This window comes from Tympanuchus pallidicinctus, unplaced genomic scaffold (genome assembly GCF_026119805.1).
Source record: "Tympanuchus pallidicinctus isolate F22 unplaced genomic scaffold, pur_lepc_1.0 scaffold5, whole genome shotgun sequence".
Taxonomy (NCBI): Eukaryota; Metazoa; Chordata; class Aves; order Galliformes; family Phasianidae; genus Tympanuchus; species Tympanuchus pallidicinctus.
The window spans coordinates 65,039,324-65,056,940 of NW_026294769.1; the positions used below are offsets into that span (position 1 = coordinate 65,039,324).

The 17,617-nt window shown below is 43.3% G+C and overlaps 2 protein-coding genes across 6 annotated transcripts; one reads left to right on the forward strand and one right to left on the reverse strand.

Moving 5' to 3' along the window:
* Positions 1-155: 155 nt before the first annotated feature.
* TATDN1 (TatD DNase domain containing 1) lies at positions 156-12,977 on the reverse strand. Of its 5 annotated transcripts, XR_008211451.1 has the most exons (13): positions 12,911-12,977; positions 12,658-12,723; positions 12,231-12,280; positions 11,052-11,115; positions 9,621-9,764; positions 9,483-9,525; positions 6,851-6,936; positions 6,555-6,595; positions 5,092-5,168; positions 4,411-4,481; positions 3,413-3,539; positions 560-734; positions 301-395 (listed from the first exon to the last, which is right to left on the reverse strand). XR_008211451.1 is itself a non-coding variant. In XM_052704838.1 (12 exons), the coding sequence occupies exons 1-12, from the start codon at positions 12,954-12,956 to the stop codon at positions 293-295; spliced, it is 918 nt and encodes a 305-aa protein (XP_052560798.1). In that variant the 5' UTR covers positions 12,957-12,977; the 3' UTR covers positions 156-292. The 5 variants fall into 5 exon arrangements, 4 of the variants coding, with proteins under 4 accessions (XP_052560798.1, XP_052560799.1, XP_052560800.1 ...); XM_052704838.1 differs by lacking the exon at positions 560-734 and having other exon boundaries at positions 156-395; XM_052704839.1 differs by having other exon boundaries at positions 156-734.
* On the forward strand, positions 12,956-16,369 carry NDUFB9 (NADH:ubiquinone oxidoreductase subunit B9). Its single transcript, XM_052704863.1, has 4 exons — positions 12,956-13,090; positions 13,285-13,477; positions 15,099-15,212; positions 16,131-16,369. Exons 1-4 carry the CDS (start codon positions 13,005-13,007, stop codon positions 16,260-16,262), a joined length of 525 nt encoding a protein of 174 aa, XP_052560823.1. The 5' UTR covers positions 12,956-13,004; the 3' UTR covers positions 16,263-16,369.
* Positions 16,370-17,617: the final 1,248 nt, after the last annotated feature.

The window sequence follows — 17,617 nt, forward strand, 5'->3', positions numbered from 1 at the left end:
TTGAAGCATTCTACACGTGAACTCAGCAGCCTGGTATTCATTTTGCAATGTGTGCAGGTATTAACAAGAGCTGCTAGCTTAGGCTATTTTAGAAATTGATCCCGAATCTTGATGAAAAGGAAATAGGGCTAGGAAACTGTACCAATGCAGACCACTTTTTCAAAATCAGCTTTAATCTTGTACAAAAAGCACTACATATTGGCTTCTGTCGATAAGAACTTGCAGATATGATCAGTCTTAACTTTTTTGCAATATACTTACTAAAGTTATGTTGAATAAATGTAAGAAAACTTTATATATTTGGAAAGAAGACTTTAATAGTGTTGTTATATAGAGTATTGGCCAACTCGAGTGGGTCATCTTCTCTTACTGCTGCCATAATTTCCAGTATTTGACTAAAAAAAAATAATAATTGATATTAGACTCCAAAAATCAGTACTGAATATACATCAGAGTGTCACATCTGTATGTACATGAGTAACTAAGATTAACCTGGAATAAAAACCTGCTATGAGAGCAACAGGGTGAGATGCTCTGATACGGAAACAGCTTCACTTACTAAAGGCAGTAACTTCTATTCCCTGGTCGCTGGTTGCTCACTGGTACAGGTTCATCTTTGGTCTTTTGACTCTTGTTCAGAGGTAATTAAACAGCTTTCTGTTCCAAAGAAAGTGTCATTTTGTGCATGTCTTTATCAGTGGTCTTGACTTTTCAGACTGAAATTCATTAACCTCCTGTCAAGGTTAAAGTGGCACTATAAACAAACTGGTTTATGGCAAAGCTTAAATTCCAGCTACAAATGTAACAGGTTACCTCTACTAGGACAGCTCAGTTCTGCTTCCCCTTTCTCTAGACAAACTGTGATGGATACACTCAGATGTCAGTAGGAGATGCTAAATAAGCACTTTTAGAAGGCCTGGAGCTTTGGTAGAATCCAGGAAAAGGAGGCAAAAGGAAGGTAAAGACAAGTATTAACACTCAGTAAGAGCAAACCAGGCCACGGCGCCTTCTTATTTGTTTTCTGTCACTGAAGTACAGGAAAAACCCTGTATGTTCAGTACAATTCTAGCAGTAGGAAAAAACCAAACTTCCTTGTGGTGAAGATGAAGGACCTTAACTTTAGCAGTGTGGTTTGGGTTTTGGATTTTTGCCTCAACTTAGGCAATAGTTAAACTTCTTTTCAAGGAAAACAGTAGAAAAAGTTGCTCCTAACTGTTCCTGGAATGCCAGTATTCTCCTAGATGAAGAATTAAGAGCATTTCATGCTTGTGTTTTGCAGCCAAAAGGCTTCTTTATTTAAGAGTATTTTCAAGAGAAGATGGGATAAGATCAGGCCTATGTAGAAATGATAATTCCAAGTACCAAAGAGTATCAGCTCTGAAGAGCTTTGGGAGGGCTTACAGGTACTTGTCCCCACTTAGTTGTAGTGGGAATGTGATGTTTTGCTGCAATACTGTATAAAAGCTGCAGGAGGAAAAAAAAAAAAAAAAAAAAAGCCTCTGGTGGATAAAGTTTCCACAAAAATAGCTTCCAAGGTGTGTATAGCAGGTCTTAATACACATTAATATATAGATATCACCATCAAAATTAAAAGCTGTCTTCCCCACTCTTGCACCACCACCAAAGAAAGACAAGTGGAAAAACCCTCCTGCCAACTGAGCTATATTAAACAGTGTATGGACCCTAAATATTAAATATAGTTTGTGGCCTCATGCTAACTTTCCTCTCACAACAGATCATGCTGCTTGACTACTCACAAAATGCCAACTCTCACTGTACTTCCTCAGGCTTACGACATTCTCAAGTTACTAATCTACTACTAGTAATGGTTATAATTAATTTTAAGAGGACAGTATTTTTGAAATAAGGCTCTTATTTCATTAACAGCAACAACAAAAAAGCCACAGTACAGCAGCCACATACTGCTGTAGGAAAGGCGCCCGGTGCTGCCAGTGCTGGGTTTTCTGAAGCACTGTGATGAGCTGCACGTCAGGCGGCAGACAAACACAGGATGGTGTAACAGACACACCTGCCACAGCAGCCTTGTTCAGGCAGCAGGAAAGGTCATCAACTCTTGTGAGGCAAACAAATGTTCTCAGTTGATCTCTTCTGTATTTGTGGACTGACCTCAGAAAGTCTAATATTCTGATTTAGCCCTTCTGTCCCAATGCGTGCAGTTTGTGTTATATATAAATAATGAGCTTTGAGGAGTGTTACAGGGCAACATCTCTGCATTAAAATGTATTTTGAGCGCTGGTGGAGTAGCCATGGCAACTTAAACCATGCTTTAGCATGATCAGCAGTCTCCAAAGTTTCTTCAAGCCTACAACAGCAGCATTCCCTTCCGTTCTCACATACGCTCGTGTTTTGACACTTCAAATTCCTACAGTCTTCAGTAGCATTGTGAGAAGTATTTAGGAATTAGTTCCAAACAGGTACTTTACGCATAGAAACATACAGATTTCACAGCAAATAAAGATCTGGTCAAGTAAATGGGCTTTGCACCTGGCTCTGTGCAGCTGTGAACTTTGCTGCACTGAAAAGTCACATAGTACAACACAAGAAACTTTCCTCATTCCTTCTTTTCAAGGAGCTGGTAACAAGAATGATAGCACCAACTGCCCTAAGCAACCAAAGAGACTTTGCTAGCAGTTGTGAAAATTCATAGATTTCACCTACCCATGCTGTTAATGGAGATAACACTTTCACTAAAACAATACACTTCCTTGCTTTTCCCACCTCTGGGAGGATGCATTCTGAGGATGTAGCAGAAGTCAGGCTTTCTGTACGTTCAGGCTGTAACTCCAGCAGCCCCTAGAGCTTTCTCTTACTGTTCTCTCATTGACTACTGTTACTCATATCTAAACTTCACAAGATCAATGTTTTATGAAACATTTGTTCCAGCATCATAGCAGGATGAAGGAAGCACCCTTAACCAAGTTCACATGATGGCATCCTTTACCACAGGCACAGTGACGCCTGAAGGGAACTGGGAGCAGCCCCATCAGTGTCATTTCTGTCTACTCCCTGTCTTTGCACTGTCTGTCTTCAGAGGACAGCACAGCTCCAGAGCTGTATCAGTTTTAAACATAACTGCAATTGATTGAAGTTTATTCAAGTGAGTTTACTTTACAGGGCTTAACTCATTCTTCAGCATACAGAGTGAAAAGAAAGAGTCAGCACTGGTTTCGTTTTCAGGGAGCTTTCTGCATTCAGAATTGTTGAAATGGAAAAATTAAGTCCTTAACATATAAATATATATCTATATATTTTACAACCCATTAAGTAATACCTTGCATACTTAAATACATTTAAATTCATTTCTATTTACTATCTTTCCCGTGGACTGTTGCTTTTCTTTTCCCCCTGTGAATCTGAAATATTTTATGTAATCCTACAGGAGTGCACTTACATTATATGGCAGGGCTCATTCCTGTCCTTCAGGCAGTGCCCCATTTCCCATTTCTTTTTGGTAGGAAATGTAGTTTTCACATATTTCGATCCAGCATGAGTATTTTTCACTCCACACCAGGGTGCATCTAGTTTCATTTGAAAAACAGAATTAAGAGCATGCAATCACTTGAGAATACCATGAGATGGCTTAATCAATTCAGCCACAGACATTAGTTTTCCTTATCTCTTTTGAGGAATGACTTGAACAGACTGGGATAATTTAACACCTGAACAATCTTTGCATTTTTATACCATTATCTTAAGCAGTTTACCTTGTAAAATACCATACAGTAACACATCCCACTAATCTCTGACATAACAATGCATGCACTGCATCTGTTCCAAAGAAATTTCCAAATTTGTTAACATTTGTGCTTCGTAAGCAAATTAGTTAAAAGCATCCAGGCAGTTTGCTTTTTTTTTTCAGATTCAGAAATTCCAATGAAACCATTTTTAACTGTCAGTTCCTCACATGTGAAGCGCACACACAAAGAAATCCCACACTCTGAAGTTGCAGCTCATCAGCCCAAGAGGGGAACGTGAGCCTTCTCCCACAGTACTCCATTTAAAGAGCTGTTGTTTCCAGTTGACATTACAGCTACCACTGGCAGGACCTCAGCCACTGCCCTGTCTGGCACTTGTCCAGCAAGCTGCACTTTAAAAGATAGTTGAGCAGGACTTCAGTATTTAAATACAACTGAAAATCCAGGCTTGTCAGTGTACCCTTTCCACCTTCCCCTGTTACACTGGGGACTGACAGGCAGCTCCTTCCCTCGAGCAGAAAGCTGAAAAGGAGTACTCAGCTCACGGGCTGCCCTCCAAAACAGAGCACTGGGCAGTCCGTTCTCTGCTCCTGTCTCCTTCCTCTCGGGCTTGCCTTATCACTGCTATGCAAGCATATCGTGTTGCCCAACAGCATTTAAGTCACGAACTGCTGACCAAGATATAAAATCTTACCAGTCTCTATCATTAATCGTTCACTAGGAATTGATTTCAGTGCTTCCAAGTTGGCTTCTGTTTTCAATGAACTAGAAAAATAAAAAGTGTGTACAAGTCATTACTTCGCCTGTTGAAGTGTTTCATAGCAAAAACAGCCTCCTAAACAATTTGAAGAAAATTTGCTTTGTTTTTTTTTAAATGCTGCCTCTAAATTCAAACTTTGCACTTAGCAGCAAACATGGAGTTACTGGGAAGCTGGCTTGCCCTGGGGACAGAACCCATCTGCCCAGCCTCAGCTACCCGTGCCACTGAGACAGCCAAAGCTGGCTGTGTGACCAGCAGATAAAGCTGATCAGGTGACATTTTGCACTACTCCTATATTTGACATGGTAACTGAAAACTATGCTGTTTTTTTTTTCATGATCTCACAGCAAGACTGCTTCCACGCTCTATCACGTTATTCATTTCCAAACGAGGACTGACTGGAGGGTAGTAGGAAGGACCCCAGACCAGATTAGCTTGCTGAGTGGTGTGTTAAGAACTTTTTGTAGCTAAAAGATTAATGAGTGCAATTCTAAATCTGTCAGATGATTAAGGGCCTATCTAGCTTTGAAAACTTGACCTCGTTGTTTAAAAGAAACCAATGAGTTCATTGCAGCTGCCATTTTAAAATAGCTTTATTTCCTGCGAGGAACTTACCAGCCATTTATTCCAATGTAAAGATCCAAATCTATTATTGCTGCTGCTTCTTCCTTTGTGCCATCAAAAGAATGAACCTACAATCAAAATAAATGCATTTGCAGATGTGTAATACACAGACAATTTAAAACTCCAATCATTTAAAATCATACAGGAGTATTGACTTGCGTCATAAATACCTTTCAATGGAATGCATTACACATGTATTCAAACAAAGATGGGACATAGCTCATCTGATTCTGAACTGGGGCAAAGCTCAGGCTGAGGTCACTGGAATGCTGCAACAAAACCAGTTATCACGTTTCATTAGTGATTAATGTAGGAAAAGTCTATGCTGTGATACTGCTTATGGCCCACAAATTTTCTGTAGCCAATACCTGAAATCTGGGAGGTTACGTACAGCAAGCAATGCTGCGTGTGCTTAGTTTTTACATTCTCACCTTGGTATTCCCTAGAGGACACTGCCAGAGTAAGAGCTGGAATTATTTTCAGCACAGATTTTAGCCCAAAGGAACCCAAAGCCTACTGGTCATCTTAAGGACGAGAGGCAAGCGATGGGTCGTAGGGTGTGAAGTGTAAGCCATGTGGAAGCTGTGGTCCCTGAAGGGAGCAAAGAGAGCGCCCACTTCCCCGTGCAGGCAGAGCAACAACCAGCAGCAGAGGGTGCTCTTTGTGTCTCTGCTTGATATCAGCTGTGCAGGACTGAAGGAAGGAGTGACCACTCAGTGCAACTTCAGAGCTTGGGGAAGGTTTTGCGGTACAAATGGGGAAACTTGGGGACGGAGATAACCAGACCAGTTGTGGTCTGACACGAGCAGGATGCAATAATCCAAGTCTTCATTACTTTTGGAAAACCACGGCATAATGGAAAACTGAAAGAGAACTGCTGGACTTCCTTAATCATTTCATCTGAAGTTTCTTCCTGCTATGTGTTTGAATTAAAATACACGATCTGAATATCTAAGGACAGGAAGCAATCAGAAGATACATCTGGATGTAATTTGAAAATCATGTCTGATGTCAGAAGCAAATGTTTGAGGTTACAGCTCCCACTGGGAACACGCATCCAAATTATCTGTGGTCTGGAGGCACTGCAGTTACAGGCACTGCAGAATTGGGAAGAGGCCAATGTCAATTATAAGGTGCTTAAACTGTCCTTCTGCTAGGCCAAGAAAAACTGGTCATGTCAGCTCAGAGCCATGTCTCAGCCTATTCCCTTCCCTTGCAACATAAAACTGTTGAATAAGCAACAAAAATAAAAATACTGATATAATACAGATTTTATTTTATTTTTTTAAAGTGGATTGCAAATAGTAATTTATAATAGTTGAAAGTACCCAACAGGCAGCCTCCACAGACTCCATGGCAAACAATAAGTCACACATTAACAACGACATTCACATACATCCTCCAGCCCCACACACATATGTAAAAATGAACCCCACACCAAAGCCCATACTTACCACTCCTCCAACAAATCTATCTCTGTTTCTTCTCATTATGTCTGCAACATAAAGAGTAGAAACATAAGGTGGTTTTGTATCAGACAAAGGTGAAGGATCCCTGTTTTTCACACAGGGTGGTGAAGCACTGGAACAGGCTGCCCAAGATGGCTGGTTGGCAACCCTGCACGTAGCAGGGGGGTTGGAACTAGATGATCATTGTGATCCTTTTCAACCCAGGCCATTCTATGATTCAGGTTTCTAGATTTTTCATATTCAGAATTCGTTACTGCTTGAAATCCTCATGCAACACCCACCTAAAAATTCAGCATGTGAGTTTCTGCAGTGAAGAAACATGGGCAGTCTTGTTTGCTCTGCCAGGTCAAACTGTTTTTCGAAGTATCTGTAAAATAAAAATCACTTTTAAGCAGAAATTCAGTCAAAGACTAATGAAAGACAGCAGAACAGTTTTTCCAGTGCTTGTACATTTTGGTCCTCCAGAGCTAAAGACAAATCGATGGATTTGCCATGCAGAAGCTATCATCCATTCAACAATTTAGGCATTCACGTTTAAAAGCAACTTTCTGCTGCGGGATATTCATGCAGCAGTGATAAGCACAGATAAGAAGTGGCCAAAAGCATCAATAATGGAAGAACTCATAAACATATATGCTGAGCACATACCCCTGAGTATTGTGAGTGCTGGTGGAATTGGGTTTTATTTGTTTGTAATGACAGAGGAACTGCCAGTTCTCTCCACAAGGTTCTGAAATGCCAGGGATAGAAGAGAGTGTCTATCACACAGAGAATGCTATTTCAAGAAGTGTTTGTAAAAGGTGTGGGGGTGGGTGAGGGAGCACTGTGCAGAATTCTATAGCCCCGAATGGCCCAAATTAGTCCTCAGAGCTGGCAAAGTAACAACGCAGAGTTTTTGTTTGCTCTTCCACAAAGGTCAGCCTTGTCTTTCTTGACATGAAACAAATACCAATACCACGCATCTTCTGCCCTGTTTTGCACACTGTCTTCACTCTTTCCCCATTTCTCAATGGTTCTCCCTCTATTGCTTGCGTGCCTGCATCCTCTCCTTTTCACTCATTGTTATTCCTGTCCTACCTCCTACTTCCAGTGTTCCCTTTGAAGGAGCAGTAACAGCGAGGCAGCCATCTATGAAGACAAAGACGCGGGGCAGAGGGCAGTAAGCAGGTAGCCAGATCCCCAGTGCAGTTTCTAAAGTTAGAACCAGTGAGTACCAATTTAACCTTGTCTCCAGTAACCTGCTGCTAGTTCTGATCCCACAGTATCATTACTTACAGTTTCTCTGTCTGCCATGCTACACTCAGGCATGAGAATTAGAAATGCTCCTCTCATGCTCCTCATAATTTTCTTTGCAGTTGGACACTGTGCATAGTCTACACTGACTAAAATCCAAATTTAATTGCAATGCACAATTGCTCTTGCTGTTTAAATAGCTACAGTTGCTTGATTGATGTTTTGTTGTTTTGTTTTTTTTTAAACAGCTGTTTTCATTCTTCAGACTTGCTTCATACCAAAATGAGGTTTTAGAGACTGAGCTGCAAATAATCCCCATAAGTAACTACTGGCTGATGTAACCTTTTACCCACAAAACCACTACTGTTCTTCAAAGCTGAGAGGGAGGCAATGCAAGCTTCTTCCTTATCTAGCTACGGTGAAGCCCATCACATCACATGCTGCTATGTGCCCTGTGAAAGAGAATGAGGAAGTCGACAAGGAAGTTCCTAGATAAAAAAGAACAAAACACAAAAACCAGGAAAGAGAAACTCTGGAAAAGCCGACAGAAACCTGACATGGTGATCAGAACATAACAGTGTAAACCATCAGGATGCCAAGCCTTACTAGTTACAGCACTGAAGGTATGGCCTTCTTCCGACTGGTGAGAGCCAAGCCACTGGCTACGTCTGTTTCTCCTCAATAATGTTTGAAAACATCCTTGCTTGTTTGTTTGCAGATTTAGTATTGAGCACAGACTTCAAATGCTCTGGCATTTTCAGTTTGGGGATCACAGCACTAACACAGATGAAGCAGATTTGGCCATGCAGAAGTAGATCTCCAGAAAAACAACTTGGGATTCATGTATTAGTGATAGTATATTTCTTCTGTCTGTTTCAAAGAGCTCTGAGAAACTAGATTTATGTATTTTGTTCTGTCTAATTTGGGGAATATTTGCAGTACTACATTCATACAGTAAAAGACATGATCAACTCTCCCTACTGATTACTTGTGGCAATTAGGAAAATATACAACTAACCACTGCCCCCCAGTGACTAATTCTACCCATAGCAGCAACCTGCTACAATTCAGTCTCCTTTCACTGGAATGCCCCTTCCACCACCCACCTTTTCTCACAAAGAACTGCAGACAAAGACTGTCAATACAGGAATGCAGGCTGATGTTAGGGGCTGTGGTTGCTCCTGTCACTCAGTATGACTGCTGTGTATATTACTTCAAACTACCAATCTCTCCGGGTCCTCAGATGAACATATCAGCCCTCAATTATCTCAGCTAACACTGCCCATAGTAAAAGCTTCCTTCTCTCCACTGCTGTCTTAGTCTTTTTGATAGTTCTGTTCCCTCCTCTACACCTTCCACTCCAACAAACTAATTCTTCCTTCACGTACTACAGTTACATTAATTCTCACCAAGAGTCTGCTAGATTGAGCTTGAGCAAGAATGAATAGCTGCCACACCTGGAAACCCAGCAATTCTGATGGATTTTACAGGAAAGGACACGTTGGACCCACACCGTGCAGGAAGCAAAATTCACTGCTTCCTTTAAAGTCACGTTTTCTGACACAAAAAAATCTGCACGTTGCAAATGTCTACCTGACTAAATGCTACCTGGTAGAGCACAGGAAGGAAAACACTGATGTGGAGCGATACAAATCAACTTATAGACAGCAAGTTTCTTACTTGAGTTGGATATCCTTTGGGCAAAACTCCAATCTGTCAAAATCTACAATTAGAAAGAACAAAACCCCAGTTAGTTAGGGTTCGAGGATGTCTACACGTTTATACATATCAGTACTGAAGTACTAAGATAACACTTACCTAGGCCACATTCTCCAACTGCTATTATCTTTATCTTATTCTTTTCAATTAGATTTTTTAATTCTGATAAATACTGGTCAGGGTTACTCTGCTCAAATTCCCCGCAGCGTGTAGGGTGGCAGCCAGCTGTGCTGTAAAACATATCTAAAGCAACACATTATTAGATGGTTTTAAGAAAAAAATATGAGTTCATATAAGCTATAGCCATTATCTGTGCCTGGACATTTTTCATTACTTGTAATTTTAAAAGAAAACTCCCTCTTTACCTCGTGTGCCTCTACATTCATTAGTTGGGACAGGATTTTTACATTCATTAGCTGGGACAGGATTTTGCAAGCAATGTCTGACTTACCTAGAAATTCCTTCTAGATGACCTCAGTACCAAAACAAAAAGACACATGCAGTGCCTTTACGAAGAATGTAGAAATATGGGAGAGAAATACATACGTATAAAATATGCCTTTATGCATATAAAAATATTCATATAAATACGTATGTACACACACACAGAAAGGCCTTAAGCAACGGGTTGGACCAGGTTACCTCCTCTGCTTCATTCCAACCTGAGTTCTTTTATGATTCTCTTCTGTAAACAGTACTTTAATGTATATAAATACACCACTTTCTTAAATAGAATAAGTATTTAAGTAATTAGTACAGTGATAACTACCTGAAGAAAAAAAGGAGGGATACATTCCTTTTAATGGGAGGGAAAACTGGGAGGGAGATACATTTTACATCATATATCTATTTCAGCCTACTTCTGGAAGAGGGCCTTGTGATAAATTGTGCTTCCAGCAGCACACATGGCTTCGTTTTTCTAAACATCTGAACTGCCTAGAAACAGAAATCAGAGCAATGATTAATCCCTTCCAACACCCAGAAATCTAAATAGCTATATAAAGCCATACGCAATGCAGTGATCTCACTCTGCATCCTCATTTTCAATTTTAATCTGAGATTCTGTAAGCAAGTCCAGGGGCATGTCTTTATACACTCTTAATGTAGGAGGCTCAGGGAGACCTCACTGCACTCTACAACTTCCTGAAGGGAGGCTGTGATGAGGAGGGGTTTGGCCTCTTCTCCCAAGCAACAAGCAGAACCCGAGGAAATGGCCGCAAGTTGTACCAGAGGAGGTTTAGGTTAAACATAAGGAAGAACTTTTTCTCTCAGAGAGTGGTCAGGCACTGGAATGGCTGCCCAGGGAGGTGGTGGAGTCACCGTCCCTGGCAGTGTTCAAGAGGCGTCTTGAACAGAGGATGAGGAGCTACGAGATATGGTTTAGTGCTTGTGGTAGCAATGGTAATGGGAGGATGGTTGGACTAGATGATCTTGTGGGTCCTTTTCAACCTTGTGATTCTGTGATTAATTCTGAGAGACTGTGGGCAGATTCAATTATTGACCAACAATAGAAGTCTGAAGCAAAAATACCATTGGTCTGTGCCAGCTGCAATGCATCTTTACTGTCCTGGAGACTCCCACCTGTAATCAAAAACTGGAAAGAAGAAGTACTGTCAGGATGTTCTGCTTTGAATATCAAGCAGTATGTTTACGAAAACATTCAGAGAGAACTAAGAGTCTAGGCAGAGAACAAAACAAGACAATTATTAATGTGCATATATAACAAAGCTTCATACATCAGTAACAAAGAGATTTCCTAAATCCCCAGGACCCAGGAAATACAGTAGGTAACAAAGATAGATTTTTTTTTTTAATCAAATCACCTTATATCACCATAAATCTGCAGATATAGACAAATATAAATATTTTCAGATTAAGAGATTAAGTTTTCAGGCAAGCAAACACAGTTTGGGATGGGGCAGACTTCTGGCACTGCATGGCTCCATCCTTTAGATAAGAGGCTTTCAGCAAACTGCCAAGTGCTCATTCCTCCTGCCAAGGAGGGTTTATTTAATATTTCTAATACACCAGCAGAATAGTTCACAACAGCGTCCAATGTGTTGTATTTTAACTCTTATCTTTGCCTTGATACTTCATTGATTTCAGAGATGCATACAGAGGCATACAATAGGCAGACTACAACTAAATAACGTGGTCCAAGGCAGACAAGTTAAAAGAGTTACAAACCTGGTCACTGTTATGAAGTTTCAATATGTGAAAGCTACCATTTACTAGCAGTCATTCAGATATCACAACCACACAAGCTTATTGGTACTTCTACCTTTTCTGCAGTCGCCAATTACCTTTATGTATCAAAATATCTGCATATTCACAGCCATCAGACCCTTTTTGAATATTTGCCCATGCACAGGTAACTGCAAAGTGAGTCACCTAAAACAGGACAATGTATCTAACATGGAAACTTCTGTAATGATTTGCTACAGTATGTAGGAGGAGAACATCTTTCCACTGAAAATGTACAATTAATCACAGATCATACACAACAGCACTGAATTAAAATCATTACTGCCTAATGATCAGTGCAAATTAAAGACAAGGCTCTCGGCATGGAAGACTTCCACATTACGGTAGTGAAGAAAGTTGCCATGTTTTCCTTTGCAACTTGCAGAATTGTTTCAATAATGGAGCACTCCAAAAATATCAAAAGCAGGATAAAATGTGTAGAAAATTCCAACTGCGAGGAATTACCTTTTTAACACCAACTTTGACAGCTCTCTCTACCACATCCAAAAGGTCATCTGCAAAAGCACACAGAAACATCACGTACTGAACATCGTAAGTTTCAGGAGCCAAGTAAACTCCTTTTGAACGTAAAATTACATTCACGCGGTGCCACCATACACACACACACACACACACACACACAAAAAAAAGGACTTGGAACCAATAGCGAGAATCACAGAAGGGCAGGGCTTGGAGGAGCCCTCAGAGCCGCCCAGCCCCGCCCCGCTGCGGGAAGATTCCCGCCCAGCTCAGCTGCCCCGCAGCAGCGCAGGGATGGGGGCGGCCGTGCCAGCCCACACAGCTTCCTGCTTCACGCCTTAACACGGAACGGACGGCCAGACTGGGAGGAAAAATGAATAAATAGGAAGTTCGAACATGAAGCAATACGTACCTTGATGTTTTCGCGTTCCCCTGTAGATCCCCCTGAAAGCGGGGTCCGTGAGGTTAACGCCGATATCTGCCAACAAAAACCCCGCAGATGTACGTGGGTTCATTCTGAGCAGCAACTCAAAGCGCACCTCGGCGACCCGAGGACATCGCACTGACAGCGCCCGCCAAGCCACCCGAGCCGCCCCTCCAGCACGGCCACCCCCACACGAAGCCCACACTCCCCCTCCTCACACCCCGTCCCGCCGCCCCCTCACCCACGAGCTTGGCGCGGCTCATGGCGGCGGTGGCGGCGCGGCGCATGCGCAGTGCCGTACCGTCCTTCCCGTCAGCCCCGCGGGTCGGCGAGACATGGCGGCCTACCTGACGCACCAGCAGAAGGTGCTGCGGCTGTACAAGAAGTCCCTGCGGCACTTGGAGTCCTGGTGCATCCATCGGTGAGGAGGGGAGGGCTGGCGCGACGCTGGGAGCGGTGCCGGGCCCGGTTCCTGTGCTCTCGGCGGCCCCGCTGCGTTTTGTCCTTCGCCCTCAGCGCGGGGCGGGGAGCGGCCGCTTCGGCCCAGGGTCTGCGGCCCGGCGCTGCCTGCGTGTGTGACGTTTTGTTTGTGCCTCCCGCGTGCTTAACTTGTAGGGACAAGTACCGCTACTTCGCCGTCCTGCTGAGGGACCGCTTCGATAAGAACAAGGATGTGAAGGACATGGTGAAGGCAACCGAGCTGCTGAGGGCGGGAGAGGAGGAGTTCTGGGCCAACCAGCACCCCCAGCCCTACATCTTCCCCGACTCGCCCGGCGGCACGTCCTATGAGAGATATGAGTGCTACAAGGTAGGTGAGGGGCTGCTGCGGTGCTGTGTATGATAGCCGTGCTCCTTTAGGGAGAGGAAAGGGGGGTTAATCGCAGGATCTCAGAATGGCTTTGGGCTGGAAGGGGCTTCAAAGCCCCCCAACCCCTGGCTGCATCCTACCAGCTTGGTCTGCCCATCCGACCTGGTCCGGAGTGCCTCCAGGGATGGGGCACACACAGTTTTCTGGGCAGCTGTGCCAGCACCTCACCACCCTCTGAATAAAGAATCTGTGCCTCACATCTAACCTGAAACTTCCCTTCTGTTTATAAACTCCCTTCAAGTACTGCAGTGCCCCAGTGAGGTCTCCCCAGATCCTTTTCTTCTCCAGATGGAACAAGTGCAGTACTCTCCACCTGTCTTCATAGGAGAGGTGCTCCAGCCCCCTGATCATCTTCATAGCCTTGCTCTGGACCCTCTAACAGGTCCACGTCATACTTTTCTGGGGCCCCCAGACCTGGAGTAGTGCTGCAGGTGGGCCTCACAAGGGCAGAGAAGGGGGGAAGAATCACCCTCTCCCCTAACCCTCTCCCTCCTGCCATCCCTCTGTTGGTGCAGCCCAGGATGCTTTTGGCCTTCGGGGCTGCAAGCACACACTGCTCGTTCTGTGGTTTTTCATCTACCAGGACCCCTGAGTCCTCAGCAGTGCTATAATAAGGCTTCAGTGGGGCTGCAGTTTGATTCACCAATATTTCTCTAATACTGTAGTGCTGTAAGTCTTACAGCTCGTGTGGGAGGATCTTGCTGTGCTTGGGTGATCCTTTCACATGGAATTTGCTTCTCTGTCAGCTGGTTTGGCTTTGCTGGACAGCACGTGATCTTTTGGGAAGTGGCAGCTGCCCTGTGGTGGTAGTGATGCTGCCCTTGTGGCACTTGGGCCACGTGACCCTGACCTTGCTCTGGTCTTGCCAGAACTTTGGTATCAGTCAGCCTGGCTTTGGAGAGCTTCTCTTCCCTTAGTCCATCGTTCTTCCAGCATTTTTTAGTAATAGTAAAAATGACCATTTCTCTCAATCCATTGTAGTGCCACATAAGTATTTGAGGTCCATCATATGTTGAGTGGTATGCTGGAAAACAGCAGAAGTGTTCTTAGAACTTGTGGAGTTTGGCTTCTAGCTCCATTGCTGAGACTGTTCTGTTTAGGAGTGGATAAACAGGGCTCACAGAAAAACACGACATTTTTGCTTTCTTGCCATTGGCTCTTTTAATGCATTACAAGAAGTCAGTACTCATCTAGAGTGTGTGTGCACACTTTTTCTCTCAAATTTGGAAGAAAGTGCTGACACACAAGGCGATATCTGATCAGCTCCTTACAGACAAGAAGCTCCATGAGAGAAAAGAACCTGACATGGATTAAGAGGCAGAAAAAGGAATAAGTGGAAATAGAAGAAGAGAACTTAAGCTTTATGGGCATTAGCATTGGCAGGGGTAATGGTGAGAAAGAATCCAGACAGGAAAAATAAGTAAATAAGTCAGGTGATCAGTAATTGGTCAGGATCAGCTTCATATAGTACACAGTATTTGTAGATTTCATGTATGTTTGTGTGTGTGTGTGTGTGTATATAATAAGACTGTTGTGTTTTGGTCGTGTTTTTTTCTAACAGCTTCCTGAGTGGTGCTTGGATTACTGGCATCCTTCTGAGAAAGCGATGTATCCTGATTACTTTGCCAAGAGAGAGCAGTGGAAGAAGCTGCAGCGGGAAAGCTGGGAGAAAGAGGTCAGTGTTTGCTTGGTGCCAAGTAAAGCTGCTTTAGTAAGCATTTGAGTGACATGTAGCTCTGTTCTTGGAAAATATTTAAAGTGAGAATGCTGAGCACCTGCTGTGGTCTGCCTTAAGCTGTGCTTTGTTAGAACATTTGTCAGTGTGAAATGCTGGCGTGGCTTAAAATGCGTATGCAAATCTCAGCATTATGGCTTCTTCAAGGCTGAGGACAGAACTGCACGTTAGAGCTGAACCTGCAGCCCTGGCCAAAGAATTTCTCATCACCTGTTGTAAAGCTCTGGATGCTTTCTGATTGCAGCTTTGTAGATGACTTGCACCAATTTGCATCGTGTTGGAATCTAGGCAACTTAAATGGAACTTCTGTTGGGCAAAGTTAATGGAATAATTAAAATGTAGAGAAATAATTGAATTGTATGTATTGTGGTGCTTTTATGAGAATTAACACAGTGGCAGCCAGCACTTAACACTGCTTATAGAAACCTACATGAATAGCACCTGTGGGGCTGCTGGGGGCATGCAGAAATGGGTTTCCTTCTGACTTGTATAGAAGGTTTTTAGGACTTGAAATTAATGGTAGCTTTCAAAGCAGCAAGAGAACGCAGTCTATTTAATTTATTAATGCTAGACATAAATTATAAGAAAATAATGACCTTTTAAATGAAAACCCGCCTGTGAACCACTCTTCACTCTTGAAAATTCTTTCTTAGTTAGGTAATAGGAGCCTGCAATGCTTACTGAGTTTGTCAGTGAATAGTGAGAAGCATTAAACCTGTCAGTCGGCCAAAGGCCTTGCTGGTGTCCTTTCCTCCCAAAACAGGGATCAGTTCCACCTGCTGCTGGAGTGCTGAAAACTGCAGTATTGAAATGAGATTCTGTACTGAAGTGGTTTGGGTTTTTTTTTTTGTCTTCTAGGTGAAGCAATTAGAAGAAGAAACTCCAGCTGATGGCCCGAAAACTGAAGCTTTGCCTCCTGCTCGCAAGGACGGGCATCTGCCACCACTGTGGTGGCATTATGTGACAAGACCCCGTGAAATTCCCATGTGAAAGCATTACTGCATGCAGCCATTGAAGTGATAGATCTCCAGTAGGCAGAAGGTGTGCCAGTGAACATATTACTGTAATGCATAATAAAGCCAACTGAAGTGAAACAAGGCATTTTTGATACGCTGTTCTGTTGCAGCATGGATGCGCTTCCAGTCTGTGCAGTGTAGAATAGATGACTTAGAGTCAGCACTGACTGCCAGCAAAGGAGTCTTCATGGGATGCTGACACCAGTGATTTTTAGAACACTGAATGGTTATTGGAACTTATTTTGCAGCTTTCATGGAAAGCTGGAAAAACTCCTGAGACTGAAAAAGTGGCCGTGTAAATTTGTGTTCCCAGTGAAAGAATGTAAGCCTAATGGGGCAGGAGAAGCAGACTTAGTAGGGAATGGGATCCAGCCATAAGTGACTGAACACACAGCGACTGAGGCTGGAGCCCATTTCCCACTGTGGAGAAGGTGGGAGGGAAGTGGGCCTGGATGTAAAATTAATGAGCAACCTGTACCAGACTGATACCTTGGACTGTGCTGTTAAATACAGGCATTTGTGCTATAGCTGGAGCTCTGACGTAATGCTAGCAACTCACGTGGCCTTTGGCTGCTTTTGGAGTGAGTGTTTTTCAAACCTTGCTGGAGAATAAGGACTTACTGCCTGCCCTCCCTAACTCAGTGCTTATACAAGCTTCCAGCTGTTATTATGGACTAAACGTCTTTAGCTTTGCAGTTCAGCACATCACTCATCTCTCACCGGTTCACCTACTGGGCACAGAGCTGCTTTGTTCCAACCTTTGGTGCTGTGCAGGTGTTTGTACAGTGAGCATTCCAGGGTTAGGGGGTTTTAATACAGGCTCTCCAATAGCACAGTGTCACTTGGCTGCATTACAAGTGCCAGTTTGCTTCAGAGGCCGCTTGTACTCACCTGAGTATAAAGGCCACAAACAGATGCAGGCAGAAGTCATGAGGAATACAAACTCATGAGATGTAACCCTGCTCAGTGTCTGACCTGAGCAGTCAGCAGACATCTCCCTCTCCCCCCCTCACTTCTGTTTGAGCAAATGTCAGCTCACAAACACCCTGTTCCCTCTCCCTTTGCCTTGCTATCCCCCCACATCCTGTATTTTGCTTGCTCATCTACTAACTACATAAGAAGGAATGCAAACAGCAAATAGTTCATGTGTGATTCTACCCCTCCATCACAATCAACCGACCGCTTTGTTGTTGCTGTAGGACAGAGCAGGAGTCCCTCCTGACTTCTGCAGTCCCCTCAGATGGTGTGGCTGCCCCCCTTGCCCCAATGGCTGTTCCATAAGGCAGCACTGATGGTTGGACTGGATTATCTCAGTGGTCTCTTCCAACT